Source organism: Anolis carolinensis, chromosome 1 (assembly GCF_035594765.1).
Source record: "Anolis carolinensis isolate JA03-04 chromosome 1, rAnoCar3.1.pri, whole genome shotgun sequence".
NCBI lineage: Eukaryota > Metazoa > Chordata > Lepidosauria > Squamata > Dactyloidae > Anolis > Anolis carolinensis.
The window spans coordinates 192,253,548-192,273,067 of NC_085841.1; the positions used below are offsets into that span (position 1 = coordinate 192,253,548).

The window sequence follows — 19,520 nt, forward strand, 5'->3', positions numbered from 1 at the left end:
ACTTATCCAACATTCGCTTATACAATGTTCTGGATTATCCAACGCAGTCTGCCTTTTCATAATCAATGTTTTTGTAGTCAGTGTTTTAAATTCATTGTGATATTTTAGTGGTAAATTTGTAAATGCAGTACAGTAGAGTCTCACTTATCCAACATAAACGGGCCGGCAGAATGTTTGATAAGCGAATATGTTGGATAATAAGGAGGGATTAAGGATAAGCCTATTAAACATCAAATTAAGTTATGATTTCACAAATTAAGGACCAAAACATCATGTTAGACAACAAATTTGGAAGAAAAAGTAGTTCAATACACAGTAATTCTATGTAGAAATTACTGGATTTATGAATTTAGCACAAAAATATCACGATATATTGAAAGCATTGACTACAAAAATGTGTTGGATAATCCAGAACGTTGGATAAGCGAGTGTTGGATAAGTGAGACTCTACTGTAAATACTACATAGCATTACTGCGCATGGAACTACTTTTTCTGTCAAATTTGTTGTATAATATGATGTTTTGGTGCTTAATTTGTATAACGATTACCTAATTTGATGTTTAATTGGCTTTTCCTGAATCCCTTCTTATTATCCAACATATTCACTTATCCTGCCGGCCTGTTTACGTTGGATAAGTGAGACTCTACTGTATATTTCTAATCTTATATTATCTGTTCAGAACTGGATTATCTGAGGCCCCTTCTTCACAGCTGTATAAAATGCACACGGAAGTGGATTATATGGTAGTGCGGAGTCAAGATAATCCAGTGCAAAGCAGATAATATAAGATTATAAATGGGTTATATAGCTGTGTGGAAGGGCCTTGAGTCTACACTGCCATATAATCCAGTGCAAATTAGATAATCTGTGGAAGAAGCCTAAGTGAGGCCTAAATCTGCCTGTCTCCTAACTGAAACCTGGCTGTCCCTTGGTTGCTAGGCAACCAAGTGGGCAGAGATTAGCCCTCTAAACTGGCAGCAATTGGATAAAAAAAATTATTGCTCTCCCTCTAATTAGGACTTTATTTTTCTTTTCTTTTTGTTGTATCAACCTTGAGGCGTGGATGATGGGTTGTGTCGTCAAATTTTGAGGTTGGGGGGCCTGTACTTTTGTTGTTTTGTGAATTGCCGTGATGCCATCACTCTTTTATATATATAGATTAAAATCATAGGAGACTGGCTAGGTTTAGATTTTTCAAAGGAGAAATCAGCTTCTGTTCATACGGATTTGCATGCATCTTTAATGCTCCTATTAATGCAGCCTAGAATCACATTGGCCTTTTTAGCCGACACATCACACTGTTAATGTGTATTCAGCTGATGATTTACTAAGATTCCTAGAGTCCTTTCTGCCAGAATCATGGGACCAGATGAGAAGGAGGGTTTCATCCCAGCAGCAGAGACTAAGCCTCAGGAAGAAGAACAGCTTGATGCTATTAAGGCTGAGCAGGATCAGGTCTTTCCAGGAATGGAAGTGCCTGAGATGGATCAGGAGGAGGAGAAAGAACAGGTGTTGGCTCGCAACACCCTGCTCCAGCTCAGGGTTAATGTCCCCCAGCTGCCACAGTCTAATCGATTGGCTGATAGAAGAAAATAGCAGCTGCAAAGGTTCATCAGGAGCTGCATAAAAGACAGTTGACTGCTGGAGGCAATTGTTGTTTGGTGTTACAGACATGAATTACTGATACCCTTGGACCTGGAACTTTTGGGAATATGCTTGTGGATATTGGACTTGTCCTTTGGACCATGTTTGGACATTAGACCTGGCTTTTAACCCTGGACTATGCCTTGGATATTAGGCCTGGATTTGTAGTAAACTTCTGTGTATTTAGACTCCTTGGAATGAATATTGGATTTGGCTTGCTTGCTCCTGTTTACTGAACTGCCTTTGGTATTAAATCCTGGACTGCCTCTGACTATTAGGAGGAAGGCTGCAGATTGCTAACACTTTCACATATACTGTTGTAATGCCAGATGTCATCCATCTTATATCTGTCCATTTCAGTTTTTCTGCCTAAGCATAGTATCTCACATTTTTCATTGCTGAAATTCATTTTGTTAGTTTTGGTCCAGCAATCCAACATGTTAAGGTGATTTTGAATTATATTTCTGTCTTCTGGGGTGTAAGCAAATTCAATCATCCAAGCCATTAATAAAGATGTTGAACAGCACTAGGCCCAGGACAGACTCCTGTGACACCTTTATAATCATGTCACTTCTAATTTACTAGTTTGTTTGCATGAGTATCGTGGAGGTTTTTTGAAGTTATACTACTTTCACAGCATTCCTTTAATCTATCATGAGCATAACTCTATAAAAAAAGAGATAATATTAGTCTGGCATGATTTGTTTTTGAGACTCACATGTTGAAATTTCTTTCTAAGTGCTTACAGATTGTCTAATGATCTGCTCTAGAACTTTTCTTGTTATCGATGTCAGGCTGCTTGGGCAATAATAGTTAGGGTTCTCTTTTTTTACTGTTTAAAAGATGGAGACAACATTTGCCCTTTTCCAGTATGTTCAGACTTCTGATCTCCGTAAATTCTCAAAAAACAATTGTCAGTGATTCTGAAATTACTTCTGCCAGTTCTTTTAACATCCTTGTGTGTAGTTCATCTGGCCCTGGAGACTTTAATCCATTTAAAGTAGCCAGGCATTCTTGCACTTTTTACCTACTGCATCATGTGCTTCATTTTCCCAGGCTGAACATTATTTTCCTTTTGAAGAAGACCAAGGCAAAGAAGGTGTTGAGAAGCCTTTTCTCTCTTCTAACTATCTAACTAACCTAGTGTTGGGAGGTATAACTGAGAACTTTCTCAATAATTGTCCACTTCAAGAAATGCCTTCCACAAAATGTTGGAAATGCGGCGAGAAAGAGGGTACATATTTCCACATATGGTGGAAATGCAGGAAAGCAAAGGAATTTTGGTCAAGCATACACCAAAGTGTAACAAAGATCCTAGAAAAAAGACTCAATAAACTTCCTGAAACATACCTATTAGGATTCTCTAACCTCCCCCCAGGCTCAAATGAAGAAAAAATAATGACATACTTAACAACAGCGGCTAGAATTACCTATGGAAGATACTGGAGACAGAAAGATATCCCCAATGAAACAGAATGGTTAACTAAAGTCGCAGAGATAAAAAATTCGGACAGGCTAACCTTTCTAATGGCTAAACATCAGGGAAAACCAAGAAAAGAGACTAACTGGCAACAAGTAGATAATTATCTAAATAGAAAGGATAAAAAGAAAAATAAGAAATAAGTAAACAAAACCCTATACTAAAACAAAAATAAATTAAAAACCAATAAGTAGAAATAGATAACTAAATAAGAATCTATCAATACATTAAGAAATAAGAAGAAACGAATGAAGACGAGGAAAGAAGAAGGAAACAAATGGAAAATACCTCATCGGGAAAGCTGGGAAGTTCCAGATGTTTTTTTTAAGTTAAGAAATGCCTTCCAAGGCAGATCCACTGGGTAGCATTTAGATGCCAGGCTAAGGCCTTACTTTTAAAAGGCATTCAAATACTTGATTTTCAGTGTTTAATACTTTCATTTACTATTGAAGTTTTAACACTGATAATTAATATGTTACTACAGTAGAGTTCTGGTTATCTGATTTAAACGGGCGGACCGAATCTCGGATACCCGAGTCTGTCAGATAACCAGATCTGTGGGCAAGCGCCCCGGCTTAGAGAAGTGCAGGGCGTGCTGCTTAGCGACACACCCCGCGCTTCTCTTAAGGCCCAAGCGCCTACCAAAGAGAGAAGTTTCCTCCCTTCGGCAGGCGCCCCGACCTAGGGAAGCGCAGGGGGTGCTGCTGCTTAGCAACATACTCCACGCGTCTCTAGAGGCCTACCGGGGAGTTTCCTCTTCCATGGCTGCCTCTACCTCTGCCTCTACTTCCCTCTCCGCCACCCCCTCCTTTGCATCCTCCTCCTTCTCAAAGGTGAGCAAGCAAGGTGCGGGGAGAGCGCCGCCAAGCTCCTGGCGGCGCCTCAGATACTCCAGTGTCGGAACAGCAGAGCTCGGTTTAGCAGGGCGCTACTGTATTTAAATATTTTGCCACTATATTGAATCATTTATGCTTTTTACCATAAAATCTGTGATTTGATTGCTTTTGTTTCCAAAACAAGGCCACTTACCTCTTGGGTATCATATAACTTTTCAGACTAATAAACCAATTTTCCTACAACACAGCAGAATGAAACCTCATATTTTAAGACAAAAGCAACATGCTTTCCTTGCTACAATACCAGCCCACAGCAATTTTCTGCCTGTGATGGGGAAAATGCTATTCAGCAATGTATACAGAAACCAGAGGTGACCAGGTTTCCTGTCACTTTAAATACCACATTTTACAAATAAATATCTCTGTGCTCAAGTAAATCTAATAACTAACCAACCTCTGCTCACTTGTGACACTCAAACCATCTGTCTGTGATGGCTACCTCATCTTGTTTAAAGATAATGCCAGCTCTGCCAGTGTTTGGGTGGTATAGGTGCTTATGTCAGCTATTGACTTATGGGAATTTTATAGAGTTTTCTTAGGCAAGAAATAACCAGAGGTGGTTTTGCTAGTCTCTTCCTCTGAAATATTGTCGACAGTACCCAGTATTCCTAGAGGCCTCCCAACTTGCACAATGTCTTTTTGAAATTAGAAGTACCTGTTTCATCTGAATAAGTTAATGGACCATTGTGTGTCAATGTAAAGAATGTGAAGAGTGAAGACATTCCTTAGGAAGTAACAAGTACATGGATTCTTGCTGAAAACAACAGCAAAAACACTTTTAAAAGGCTTTTGTTAAATAGGCATTACCAAAGAGAAATTTCAGCACATTATGCCCCTATAGCCTGTAATCATGTAATATTTCTGTCATGTTGGAACTGAAGTGTTCATCATTCTGTCAGCTCTGCCTGCAAAGCAGAGAATTACCTTCATGGGCTTCCTGAGATTTATGCTTTTAATTACCTCCTATCTGCTTCAATACTTAAAGAATCAATATAAATAGTCTTATTTTGGGGGGAGAGGGGCTTTTGAGAAAAATTCAGCTATGCTTTTGGTACATTTCCACTTAATGTTAATGTTATTGATTCTTTCTTCAATGGTAGTATCAGTTAGCATTCTGTGTCAAATTTTTAAACTGGCCCAGGGCTTTAGGAGTACTCCTGGCTGCAAATATACATACATGAATAATAAACAGTTATTGGAAATCTGCAAAAGTTATTGGTTGTTTCATAATCCTAATTTAGACTAAATTTTCTTTAGGGTATTTTCATTTCACAAATAAAACTGTTGTCAACATTTCAAGTATTATTCTTCTATTGGGACTATATTTTGGCATGTTCCAGGGCATTTCTTTGGGTTTGATAGGTTCTCTCTAGTACTTTGCGAGATTTGCTTTATCTTACCTTACATTAAAACTGGGGTCCTAAACGTTTTACTGAGCTAATATGACACCTGCAATTTATTTTTCAAATCTGTATTTTTCATTACTAATGGAATGGTTTCCACACTAAAGATACAAGTCCTCATAGTATTATAATTCCTGGTACTCTGCTCTTCCAACTTCACATAGCCCTTATTATTTGCACCAATAGCAAATGAACTAGTTCCCCGTCTGGATGATGATGTTTATTTACACCCCGCTTCATCTTTCCCGAAGGAGACTCAAAACAGCTTACAATTAAAAGTATGACCACATGTGTACATACTTTGCAATTGCTATAATTATGATGTTCCCAAACTGATGTAGAATGACACATTTACGGTACATGCCTGTGTGTGTGAAATCTACACATTTTGAAACATCACGTAAAATCTTTGCCATTCAATATTTAAAAACCCATCTTCACATTGTTCTTCATTGCAACACCTTGTGGAGAAAGGTCATACGGAGGTAATGATCAATCAATATTGTTTATAATGATTTCATAAGATCTTTCTATAAGTGGATGTAACCTTATCTGCATATGTTTCTTTTGCAAAAAAAAAAAAAAAGTCCAAAAATGGAGTGGGGGGCACACATATTCTTCAGTAGGTTCCTTGATGTGTCAAGACATATTTGATATAAACTAATCAGGAAAAAAACAACAACACACACACACACACAGATTGGCAATTGTTCAAAAACTATTTAAAAATGAAAAAATGAATATTAGTGTGAAGGGGGAAAAAAAGGAAGAGAATAGAAGAAAAATATCTGTTCCTAATTATTAGGGAAAAAGAAAAAGGATGCTAGAAGAAATAATATGAAATGCATCAAGATTTTGGGAAATGTTTTTTCACACACAACACCATGTAGTAGATAGAAATCAATATATGTATATGTATATAATTTGTGTTTTTTTCTCTTTTCTTCTTTTTTTACTTTTTTTTCTTCTGTTTTATCTTTCCTTTTTTGCTTAATAGTCTTCTGTTTTTATTATTTTTATATCACACTTATGGAAATATTCTCTTTAATAAAAAATATTTTTTAAAAAGACAGGTCTTTTTCAGAAACTTGAAATAGTGCCCAAATTCTTCGCATGGCTACTGGCAACTCTGAGAACACCAATCTTCTATGGGATGGTAAGGGTACTGAACCAAGTTGTCCTTTGTCAGAGTGTCTCTTGAATTTCAGGGTGAGCCATCTACTTGGCGGGTGTAAATGTGGAAATCCACATACACAGCCACAGCAGGATTTGTGGATTGAGGAAGCTATTTTTTTTCCTCAGATAGTTGACACTACAGAACAATTCCAGGGAAATTCTGCCCAAGACTGAACAGCTGTTGAGGAGGATAGCTGTCACATGGCAGATGGTGACAAAAACTGCACATGTTTGAAAAGGAGACACTTTCAACTCCTCTGTTATTATTTGGGCTGCTCTGTTGGTTAACACTGAAAAAAGAAGACAGATAGTAAGGTTTTGATATTTCTGCATGAGCTATTTAGAAGGATCCCACGGAAAAACAAAAATAATAGATTACATTTTCAAAGAAACTGTCTATCTGCTCCACCTTGATCACTTTCATTTCTATCTGAATAAATTTTCTTAGTTAGGAGCTTTTGCATCAGCTTCATGCTTTTGATAATCCAACTGTATTTTTGCACTCTAGACTTCCACACCATGCACTTTTGACTAAAAAAAAAGGGGGGGGGGAAGAGGCCAAACATAGTCAGACTGGGGTCTTACCCAGTAGTCGTCCCTTACCATTTTAAAAATTAATATGCAAGTCTTGAAGTTTTTTTTCTGTTCAGGAGAGTGTGTGAACTGGATAATGTTTGTCACACAAACATTAGTGCATCGTAGTTGACCATGGACCTGTAGCTGTTTGTCATTTCTTTTTAATTTCTATTGGTCATGCAATGTGCTCTCCTGCTGGTTGCAGAGCATCCACAGTCTTAGCTTAAATTTCCCTTTGATTTCTCAGATCTTGTGAAAGACTTCTCTTCTTCTTTTGTTGTCACCTATTTCCCTGCCTTGACTATTATAAAAGTTCTACTTGTCTTCTTCTTCTGGTTGTTGTTGTTGTTGTTGTTGTTGATGATGATGATATTATTGCTTCTTCTCCTTCTTCTGTAATTGGACCATAAACATGGGTATTGATGGGTTTTCTGTGAAGTTTTACACTAGCCAACACACATTTTGGTGTCTCAAATGTTAGCCCTGTTTCTGGGTATATTTGACCTGCTTATTGCAAAAATGGCACCTTATGAGCTCTAGTTTTTGAGATACATAACATGTGCCATATACCAGTCTTTATCTGTTTGCCCATAGAAAGCTATGATAACCATATCTAAAAAAATGCAGCTGATGCAGTCTATCCAATGCAATTTAAATTGGGTCCCCAGTGGCGCAATGGGTTAAACCCCTGTGCCGGCTCAACTGCTGACTAAAAGGGTGGCACTTCGAATCTGGGAAACGGAGTGAGCTCCTGTCTGTCAGCTCTAGCTCCCAAGGCGGGGACATGAGAGAAGCCTCTACCAGGATGGTAAAACATCAAAAAACATCAGGGCATCACCTGGGCAACATCCTTGCAGATGGCCAGTACGCTCACACCAGAAGCAACATGCAGTTTCTTAAGTCGCTCCTGACATGAAAAAAAAGCACCCCAAATTTCAGGAATAGGCCTAAAAACAAGGACGTCAAGATTTTTTTTTGGTGGGCTGTTATTGATGTAATTTGGACAGACTTTACATTATACTCTTAGATAGCTTTTGCTACAATTCTTATTATTATTAATACCACCAGACTCCTTCTGAGTTTTCATTTTCTAAGTAAAACATTATGTAATTACCTGATTCAAAATGTCCCATTCTTGCGTCCTTTAGTTTGGTCACCTCATGTGTTGTAACAATTCATGTTTCTTACAATCCATGTTGTTATAATATGGGTTGTGCAGATTCAGACTTTCCTTTCACCCCTGAACACACCAACATCCGTTCAAGATGTCCAATTGCATTATTGAGTCCACTTACATTTCAGTTGTCCTCTGCTCTATCCCAGCAGATCATTGAATGCAATCTGACCTGGGGATTCTCATATTCTAGCACTACCTCTTGTTTAATTTTAGATTGTCTCATCATAGGATTTTATTTAGAAAAGGTCTTCTGAATGAGGTTTATTGTATCTCCTTTTGTACAATACTTAAAGGTATCTTGTTTCTCTGAAAATAAGGCAGTGTCTTATATAAATTTTCGCTTCCAAAGATGTGCTAGGTCTTATTTTCAGGGGATGTCTTATTTTTCCATGAAAAAGAATTCATATTTATTGTTGAACAACAAAAAATAAACATACTGTACAGTAGTTGTCATCACAAACCAGCATAACCACACAATAATTCCTTGTTACTACCATTATTTCCATGTACAACAATCTATGGTACTTACATCCTGCATGCTCTGGTGTTCTGTTAGGCGGGCATGCTTCCAAACAAAAACTTTGCTAGGTCTTACTTTGGGGGGGGGGGCTTATATTTAGCAATCCAGCAAAACGTCTACTAGGTCTTATTTTCAGGGGATGTCTTATTCTCAGGAAAATGGTATTAGCTATGGAGCCAATGCTATTGTCTTCAACAGATCCTTCACCCGTGTCACCTCCCAGCACAGTGATTGCCTAGTAGTTGTTTGGGCTATGGTTGGTTACTACCTTTTAAACTGTGATGTTCTGATGCCTCTAACATTAAGGGCAGCAAAGATCCTTGTGCCTTGGTTGCATCAAGGTATAATTCTCACCTATGTAAAAATGAATAAAATAATCATTTCAGCAAACTTTATGTAGATGGGTATGAAAATGTTTGCTTGTGGCCATTGACAAACTAGGACAGCAGATATAGGTTTAGCGCTTGACTGAGACATTTCTCTGGTACTCCAGGATGCCTATGTTTCTACATATGAACCTCTAGTGCCTAGTTTACAGAGAACAGCTTTATCAGTTTAATATGGATTGCTGTACGGTAGACCTAGTGAAGTGATTACATCATAACAATAAAGTTCAGAGACACCTAGAAAACTGTTTTAGTGTTGAAAGTTTACATTGAGCAAAACAACAAGAACAAAAAAAAACCCAGGGTAATTCAACACAAATAATGCCTATTCAATTTTCCAACCCCTAAAGATCTCTTTAAGGGACAACTGAGCAAATCAGTTACATCAACTGTAATGGATACTTTTTAGTTTGTTATGAAACTAAGGACACAAACCAAACCAAGTGCTAACATAATGCATGCCTGAAACATACAAGTTATGCAACATTACATATTTCTATGTATCAGAATATCAGTGATCATCATGAAATAGCAACGTTTATCAGAACCTCAGTGACTTTCAAGAAATACCAATATTTAAAAAGGCAGTTCAACTTTCAGCAAGCTCCAAAACCTCAATTTTTATGTGTGTGGTCCACATTCTTAAATTCTGTCTAGAAAGTATCTACAAATTAGTGTGTGTTCGTAGTTCTTATGATAATATTTCTTAATCTGTGTATGGCCAAAAAATGTGTAAAGAAAATAAATTAAGGATATTCAATTCTATCTTTATGTTCTGTTTGATTGTCTTTTTGATGTTTTTTCAGAACTGATGGTAATTCTCTCAATGGGATGCAATAGGACTTTCTAGTGTATAAGGACAATAAATACTTCATGGTAGGCAGGCATGCAGGCCCCTTCTACACTGCCCTATATCTCAGGATCTTATCTCAGATTATCCACTTGAAACTGGATTATATGAGTCTCCACTGCCATATCATCTGGGATAAACAGAAAACCTGGGATCAGACCTGGGATATGGGGCTGTGTGGAAGGGGCCACAGATATCGCCGCATACTGAACAATTTTCAGAATAGTTCTGTTACATTGAACTTCTTAATTCTTTGGGTCCCTGAAACTAAATAGGTTTAGGACACTCTGCTCTGAACTACCTCTGTATGAAACTATTTCTCTGAAGGTACTTACAGTACAAAAAGGGTTTTAAGCTTATGATCGTGTGAACTATAGAACAGTTAATTGTTTCTTAACATGTGCTGATCTTTGGAGAGACACCTGCTCAGGAAGTCTCTAAATTAAAAAGCACTGGAGAAATGAAGGACCCCTTCAGAATAATGGTTACAAGAAAGTGATTCCCATCTCCTTCTTCTTTGACAGCTCTATTAATCTGCACCAACTGAAGAGTGGTGAGAAGCATTCGAATAAAAAAGGTATAGTGGCCAGGTAAGAATGGAGTCTGATCAGATAGCTTTGGGAGTCAAAATAAAGGCAGATTCTTTGGCAAAGGCCATACATATGTCCACACTCAAAGAAACTATTCTTGGTTTATTATAGTTATAGGAAAAAAGTTAAAACTTGTTCAGTGAAAAATTGTCATCTTAGCATGCCCAGAGCAGGAGATCAAGATGTAATATAGTAGAAGTCCAGAAGAGGGAGTCTGACCTCAAAGGTGAAAAGACAAGAATAAAGTCTGAGGCTGATAAAAAAAAGGAAAGAAAACACAGTAGCAGCAGGAAAAGCAGGCAATGTCTAGCTTTGCCTGATAGTAATTTAGTAGGAGGGAGGGAGGGAAGACAATACAAAACTCTTTGAAGAGGCATTGCACACTTTTTGTTCTCCTTCAAAAACACAGCAAATTTAACAGATAGGTATAATGATATATTAAGGAGAAACTGCCATTTTCAGTGTAAGAATGCAATTAATACAAGGAAAAAAGAGGAAAATTACATAGCTGGAGTTAGTTCTCAAGCTTGGCAAGAAGAGGGAAAAGAACTGCAAAAAATGAAGTTGTCAACTTGACAAACCAAATCTTATTGAACCGTTGAGCCAAACCTGGATCAAGGAAAGAAGGTAAATGAGAGCTCTTTCTCTCAGAAATCCTGATGCTGAAAAGCAGAGTAGAAAATCTAGAGCTTTAACGTCATGTCTGCTGCCTTTGTTGTCTTGAAAACCTTATCACAGTAAGGATCCAACATGAGCAAATTGAACATTGGATTCCAACACAGTCATGCTGCATTTTCTGCTTAGTTTGAAATTTAGTTTGGCTGGATCTTAAGGCTGTGAGTGATTTCAAGTGTTTCTCCTCATTCTTGGCATTTATACAGCGGTCTTAAACACAGTTTGCTTACAGGCAAGACCTTTTCATTCAAATAGGATTCTGAGAACTACACTGGGCCCTTGGTATCTGCTGGGGTTTAGTTCCAGGACTCCCCATGGGTATCCAAAGTTCATGGATGCTCGAATTCCATTACGGTGCAGTAAAATGTTGTTTATATAAAATGGCAAAATCAAGGGATGCTTTTGGGTTTGTTTGTTTTTTTGAGGGGGGGGAGTAGGTATTTTCAGGATGACTGAATCAATGGATGCAGAATTTGTAACTATTACTCCAAAATGTCACTATGGATATGGTGGGCTGGTTTTAATTGGATCTAAGTCAGGCATGGCCAAACTTTGGCCCTCCGGGGTGTTTTGGACTTCAACTCCCACAATTCCTAATAGCAATGGATGTACTGTACTTTGAAAGTTTAAATGACTGTTTTCATATTATATAAACTATGTTGCATCTTGATCTTGGAGGGTGGGGGGGGGAGAGAAACAAAGAGACATAAAATACAACTACTGATTTTCGTGCAACCAGCACCACCACATTTTAAGCAAACAAATGCTCATTTTAACTGGCTAGCAGTGGTTTCCTGCCAGATTTCAATAACAAACTGCTGCAATGCAATGCTCCCCCACAGCTGCCATCAAATTTTATTGGAAGTTGGCAGAGTAAGAAGTGCAGATCCTGGGAAGAAAAAAATGACCTTAGACCTGCCAACGCTTCGAGCAAGTTGTCTGACAGGGTTGGTATGAATCTAAAATGCTATTCAGAGCACAGAGGAAAGAAGGGAAGCAAACTCATGAGCTCTTTCAAACAGGCCTATGAGGCCTTGTATACATAGCTTCCTATTTCTTGGGTTGCTTGTTTTCTGCAGGGAGAATTTCTACAGCCTTTGAGGAATTCCAATGACGCTACAGTACATTTGGTACAAGGGATGGATGCAGGCTTGCATGGCAGGTGTGTGGTCCTTTATTTCCTCTACTCCTTTGTAAATATTAACAAATGTTAACATTGCAATGTATTTATTTATGTCACAGATCACTCAATTTAAATGTTACAGAAAGAGCATTTGATTGATTGCAAATGCTTTAAAAACCTTAGGAATATGTGAGTGTCATTCCCAGCAATATGGTTCAAAACAAGATGTCTTCCACTAGACTACTACTAGGAAGCATCTGCCACATCATAATGCATCAGATCATTCCCAGAACCATTCCTAAAACAGTTTAGAAGCAACTGCTTTTCTAAAGGGTTTTTTTTTGGAAAAGAAAATTTACCAATTATAAACATTCCCTGCTTCTTGAGGTCCTCCCGCCCTCTGTAAATGTCTGCTTCTCTTTCCAGATCTTGGGTTCAGGCTTTGCTCTCCCTTCAAACCATGAGCATTCCGAAAAGTTCCCCTGAATTGGGCATTCTGATCAGCCTTAATTTTGATTTCATAAATGCACACACTTTCTCTTTATGACAAACTTCACGTTGGTGTTAATGATGGTGACAATGCATTAATGGCGATCTTCAGTAATATGCATAATAATATTTTAAATTTGTTACACACAGTAATGAGTTGCCTTGAGGTTAGCTACCAAAGGATAATGTTAATCAGATGGAAAGTTATAACAAGGAATAATTTATATCATTTTAAAAAATGGCGGGCATTTTGAATTGGCTGATTTAAAATGTTTCATGGAAGAAATGATCAAAGCAAAGTATGCAGATGTAGGAAAGGGGTAATGGTTTGTTGTTAGATATAGTATTTTGAGGCTGCAATCCTATACATACCAGACTTTCCCCAACATGGTGCTGTCTATATCTATTAAATCATGGCTAGATGGCTTTTCCAGCCCCAAACTTCTAGACACTGTGACGTTGAAGAAAGCTGCAACACATACTTTCCTACAGATAGTGTCTATCCAACACAGCAGGTAAAGTAAAGGTAAAGGTTTCCCCTGACATTAAGTCTACTCGTGTCCGACTCTGGAGGTTGGTGCCCATCTCGATTTCTAAGCCAAAGAGCCGGTGTTGTCCATAGATACCTCCTAGGTCATGTGGCCAACATGATTGCATGGAGCACCGTTACGCATAAGCGGTACCTATTGATCTACTCACATTTCGAACTGCTAGGTCAGTAGAAGCTGGGGCTAATAGTGGGAGCTCACTCTGCTCCCCGGATTCGAACCGCCGACCTTTCAGTCAGCAAGTTCAGTAGCTCAGCGGTTTAACCCACTGCGCCACTGGGGGCTTTAACACAGCAGGATATACAGTACTTCTAAATAAATGTGTATAGGAGTGCACTGCATGTATTGTAGTAAGATAATCACCCAAGTATTTAAAAAGATAATTTAAACATGATAAAAATTAGAAATATTGGTGAAAATAGGAAATTTCTGTCCTAAATTCTTTTGAATTAGTTGAATTCATCTTGTGAAATGTATTAAGCCTCTCAGAAGCCAGCATGAAAGTTATTTTTTAAAAAACAAAATGAAGCCAGAGGTTAATTTCAAAACAATGCTGCACTGATTTAAGTTTAATTTTTGCCATGTTTTCTGATGAGCAAATCATATTCTGAATCTTAGATGTGTAGTGTGTACTAGGATCATTCTGTCATAAAGGTAATGCATTCCGACTAAATTTATAGTTCTCTTTATTACTATTTCATGTGTTTAAAAGGTCGACCTTGCATATTAAGAAATGGTTTTCTGGTTGTGGCCCCTATTATGTTAATGTCTATAACTTTTTGAAATAGCTTGTCAAGAGACCAAAAACATCTTAGCTTGTTAGCACGTACACAGACCTGCCTCTATTAATAATAAAAAACATTCTCCAATACAAACAGTGCTCTCCAGGGGATATATCATATAGCTCAAACAGCACCATCCAAATACAAGAAGGAGATAATCGCAGTGTCTGGGAGGCACTATTGTTTGTACTAATACAAACAAATCATCAGAAGGAAAAAGTCCAGGGTACGTGTGACCTTAAAACATCCCAACAAAGACTGAGTATGTTCAGAGACTAAGATGAAGGGGAAGCAGAAAGCACATGGAACAAAGTACTCCATACCATAACATTTTGCTGCAGGTTCTCCCGGTTATTGCCTGCTTTTATTTTCCAAATGTTCATAACAGGTTATAAACTAGTATGTACAGTTACCATATAGTGATGGTGCAATCCCCTTGACCATCTAGGCCTTCTACCTGGATATTTAGTTTCCTTCAAAGTAGAATCTGTAATATTTTATTCCCTTTTTATGTGTGAAGATATGGAAAAAAATGCTGCAAAACAAATCAATAGAAATTCAGCCTGTTCCCACTACCTGGTGATCTTGGTACTGAACACAATAGTACATGAAATGCCATTGAACTTTTGTTTTTTAAACTACATCAAAATAATATTATTAAATTATTAAAAAATAAAATATAACAATATTTTAGCTATCTACTGTGTAACTAAGAGTAAGCTCAGTGGAACTCAATTGGGCATATTTCTGAGTGAGTATGTACAGGATCGCATTGTGCTTGGAACAGTCTGTCTATTGTTATGGTCTAATTCCTCTGCAAAGATTCTCTGCTTTTCTCCATCAAGTTTATGGAAACATTATGCTCGTACCCTATTAAAATAGTAGAGGAGGATTGTACAATCAGCTCTCCACATTTGCAGGGGTTAGGGGCACAGGACTTCCATGGGAAAAAAACCTGAATACGTTTTTCTAGCCAAGAGACCATTTCTCTAAGCATTTGTGGGTTCTCCAGAATTGTTCTACGGTCGACTTCTATCCAGGGATTCTAGAAAGGTGTTCTCTCAAGTTAAAAAATGTTCTTCAATTAATGTTTTTCCCACTTTTATAGGGGTCCTGTGCCCCTAACCCCAGATAATGTGGAGGGACAGCTGTAGTCTGAAAAAAACTGACATCCAGCAAATTTTAGAAGGCCCTGAACCAAGCAGTTGATAAATCTTAAAAATCCAAACTTGAATACATTCTTAGAAACAAACATCCTTTGACCACATGGACACAACAGAGCAAAACTATAGACATAAAGCAGAGAATGAAGATACTCACATCAGAATTAAAGCGAAGTTGACAAACGTTACAAGAAATGACTTGTTTCTTCTTAGGTGGGAGTGACACGCCAAATGTATGGTTTATAACTGCTTTTTGCACTGGATCCATCTGGGGGGAGAAGAAAAAAATATCACAAGTTAGGAGAAGTATACATAGTAAAAAAAGGGAAAAGCTAAAAATAAGCCTTGTGTCTTATTTGTATTATAAGGAGGAATAAGATTCCAGATCTAACAAGATGATGGCAAAGATAAGAACTTTGTAAAACAGCAAATCTTTCTTTGACCTTTGAAATTCAAGAATGTCTGCTGCTAGCCAATACCTCATCCATGTAATTATGCAAAAAGGAGACATTTGACAGAATGCAAAACTCCCTGACTAAAAACAACTGTCGGAACCTAAAACTTCTTTTTGCTCCACCCTTTATGCAAAACTATTAAGAGCCAATTGAAATCTCACAAGCAAACATTTTCTCATGTTCTTTGCACTGTAGCAAGAGAAAACAGACAGCACCTTTCGATAAGGAAAGAAGGAAAGGAATGTGAATGCTCCACACTCGTAAGATTTTCTTTTTGGACTACATCTAGCTTGTTTGTTGCCAAACTGGTCTTGCTTCTCAGGGTTATAAATGAGAGCCCTTTGGCAATATACTTAGTCCGTATTTGGGTAATACCCTTTCAGCTAACTCAGAGCTCAGAGGACACTGTACAAGATTTTCCTGAACTTTTGGCAAACAAGGTCAACAAAAGGAGGGTGGGAAGAAAAAAGAGAAAGTTAATGCTGAAGTCTTGTTGGGAGCATTTTGTTCCTGCCTTAAGACAGAATGTGGAAGGAGGCTACGGGCAATTAGATTTATATCTAGCAGGTATTGAGATGGTTTCACTTTGTGCAATGGGCTCCACCGAGGATTACAGGGACGAAGAAACAATAATGTTCAATCACAATTTATGAAAATATAAAACCCGGATCTTCAAAATGTTTCCATACTTAGGTGAAAGAGTCAACTTCTTAAAGGCCAGAGAAAACACAGATTTTATAATAAAGCTGGGGCGTATTGAGGATGGGCTACATAGCCCTTAAAAATCAAAGAAAAGCCTTATTCGGAGCCATGAGGCTTGGCTTCCCTTCCTGGGACTTGAAAATGAAACAAAGGACCTATTCACATTACCGGGAGAAAGTGGGAGCATCCGTGGGACAGCGGGGCAAATCTGGTGGGTAGCAGGGCAAACCATCACTTTGCACCGTCCCTTTCCCCATCCCACAGGTGAAAACGTTATTGTCCAGCTTCCTCCTACACTTTCCCAAGCTTACCTTATGAGAACACGGGAAACCTCCTGTGTTCTCAGGGGTCCATCCTAGGACACTTCCAGGATGGAGAAATAGGGGGCCAAATATGCTATTATATAATTTAAAGCACTTCTACACTGAGCCTATAATCACTGAGTTTTAACCAGTTTAGACAAAACTGGTTTTGGTATGTGGTGCCTATACAAACACCATAGAAATCAGTTTAAGGCTGGGTAGTGATCACAGTATCCACTGAATGCAGATTGGAACCGAACCCAGGAACTACATTATCCACCAGAAAATACAGGTTTTTAAGAGCCACAGTTTGCTAGGACCCGTTGATGCAGAAAGTAGGTGTTCTCATGGAGGGAGTACTTGGCAACCTGCTTCCCTGAGGGCATTTACCTTCTGGTCAGCTATGTTATTGTGTTTTTCAAAGTGCTTCAGCACTAGCAGTGTCCTTACAAGCACTCTGCATTTTCTGGTTCTGGCTTTGAGGTGGGTATGCATGGGATATGCCAGGATCACTTGCAGTGCATTTTAATGCTTGTTTCAGACTTTCGGGTGAGTATTCTTAACACAATATTTCTGGCTTGATGTGTGGTACACTGCACATTGGGGGTATAGAGGGGTGTGTTTTATGGCCACTGTGACCTCGAGCTGGCTTTGAACTGCATTATATAATCCGTGAAGAAGGGCCCTTAGTTATTCAGAATCCTGGGTGTATCTACATTATAGAATTAATGCATTTTAACTGTCAAAGCTCAGTGCTATGGATTCATAGGAGTTGTAGTTTGGTAAGTAGAAGCACTCTTTAGCAGAGAAGGTTGGTGAGCCTGTTAAACTGCAACTCCCATGATTCTATAGCATGACAGTAAAAGTGGTGTCAAACTGGATTGATTCTAACATTTGTTTCATGTAAAAATACCCATAAATTCTTTTAATTTATTTATCTCCCTTTAAACCCATTAAAACTACCAGCCTTGTTTCCAGGTTGAGTATCTTATTGGAAATTCTTGGGACCAGAAGCATCCCATATTTCAGGGTTTTTTTCAGATTTTGGAATGCTTTGAAATATATGATGAGATATTTTGCAGATGGGATCCTTGTACAAACACAAAATTATTTATGTTTCATATACACCTTATACAAATAACCTGGAGATCATTTTATACCCATTTTAAAAAATACAATAGTTTTTTACTTAAACAACGTTTGTGTACAGAAAACCATCAGAAAGCAAAAGTGTCAGCAGCTTCGGTACCCATATGCACCATTTTGGTTTTTGGAGTATTTTGGATTTCAGAATGCCAGATAAGGTTTACTCAGCCTGTAATGCATTCCTTAAATCATTTGTGAATAATGTCAATTAGTTCTTCCCATGGACTGTCTAAAAACTTCTGCCAACCAATTTCACTGTGTTATATGTCTTACAATGTTTCTAAACCATTCACCGTTTTATATGACTTTATTTGGTTCCACATTTGCACTTATTAATTGGATCCAGATTGCCTTTTGAGAAGAATTGTTCTCATGAAATGCCCTGCTAAAGGAACGGAAAATGATTTGTATCAATTCTCCTTTACTCTTTTCCATACCTCCTAAAAGTCAGAAGCCTCTGTAAAGGTATGAGAAGATGGCACAAAGGTTGCTTTATACAGATGAATTACTTCTCCATTCACACACTTCCTCTGTCTGCGTCTATTCTATGAATAGAAGAACCTACAGCCTTGATTCAACCTAATATTTTTTTCTAAACTAAAAAATGCAAATGTTTTAATTTGGTGGGGAGGGAATGTTCTCAAGTGAAATATATGCTAGAGGAAACGAAGCATATTCCTGAATTCTTGCATACAGAAATTAATTGGAGGAGTCATCTTAGTAAGAGTGCTTATTTTAAAGCTATGCCATGTTTCATACTTTTGCCTTACTAGGAAAAAGAGTCTTTACTCCCTTGGGCATTCTGCTACAGAATCAACAAGTGATGCAATTCTACAGACAACTCAAAGAAAACCTTTTTCAAAAACCCACTTTGCATTAATACAATCAGTACCGGTGCTCAGGGTGATAAAATGTATAAATATTTGGATATAAAGCAAAAGCTCCAAAGCTCAAAAATATTTAATTTTGTGGCCAGTGGGCTTCCACCCCCCCCCCTTGGAATTGCAGATGCTGAAGACTCTTTCTTAAATACAATAACAAGTTGATATTTATTCTTATGGACTCCAAGTATAAAAGGCACCTCTGTTAAAACGACCTTCTCAATAAAAAGTGGAAGAAGGACATGGACACAACCACATTTTTACATTAAAAACATGAAATATAATGAATTGAAACATCTAACAAGTCACACTATAAGCGAATGAGAATTTTATCAGGTCCTATGCTGCCTCCAACTTGGATGGAAGTAAAACTACCAAGAGAAGAATAAGAAATGATTCTGAACAAAAGTAACTCTTTTGTCCTTAAAATGCTCTCTGAAAATCCCCATACCTTTTAGCAGAGGGCTATTACTAAATATCCATTTGCTTCTAAGACTATTGATACCAGGCACCTCCTGACATCCACGTTTCAAAGCCAATCACTCAAGTTCTTC

At 37.9% G+C, this 19,520-nt stretch overlaps 1 protein-coding gene across 7 annotated transcripts in view; it reads right to left on the reverse strand.

The window, feature by feature from the left end:
• The window catches only part of znf385b (zinc finger protein 385B), a 304,135-nt gene that overhangs the window by 56,534 nt on the left and 228,081 nt on the right, over nt 1-19,520 (reverse strand). For all 7 annotated transcript variants that reach the window (XM_062963052.1, XM_062963059.1, XM_062963075.1 and 4 more), the window contains one exon: nt 15,638-15,748. In XM_062963052.1, coding sequence (XP_062819122.1) covers nt 15,638-15,748 — 111 coding nt within the window. The remainder of the gene's footprint in view (nt 1-15,637; nt 15,749-19,520) is intronic.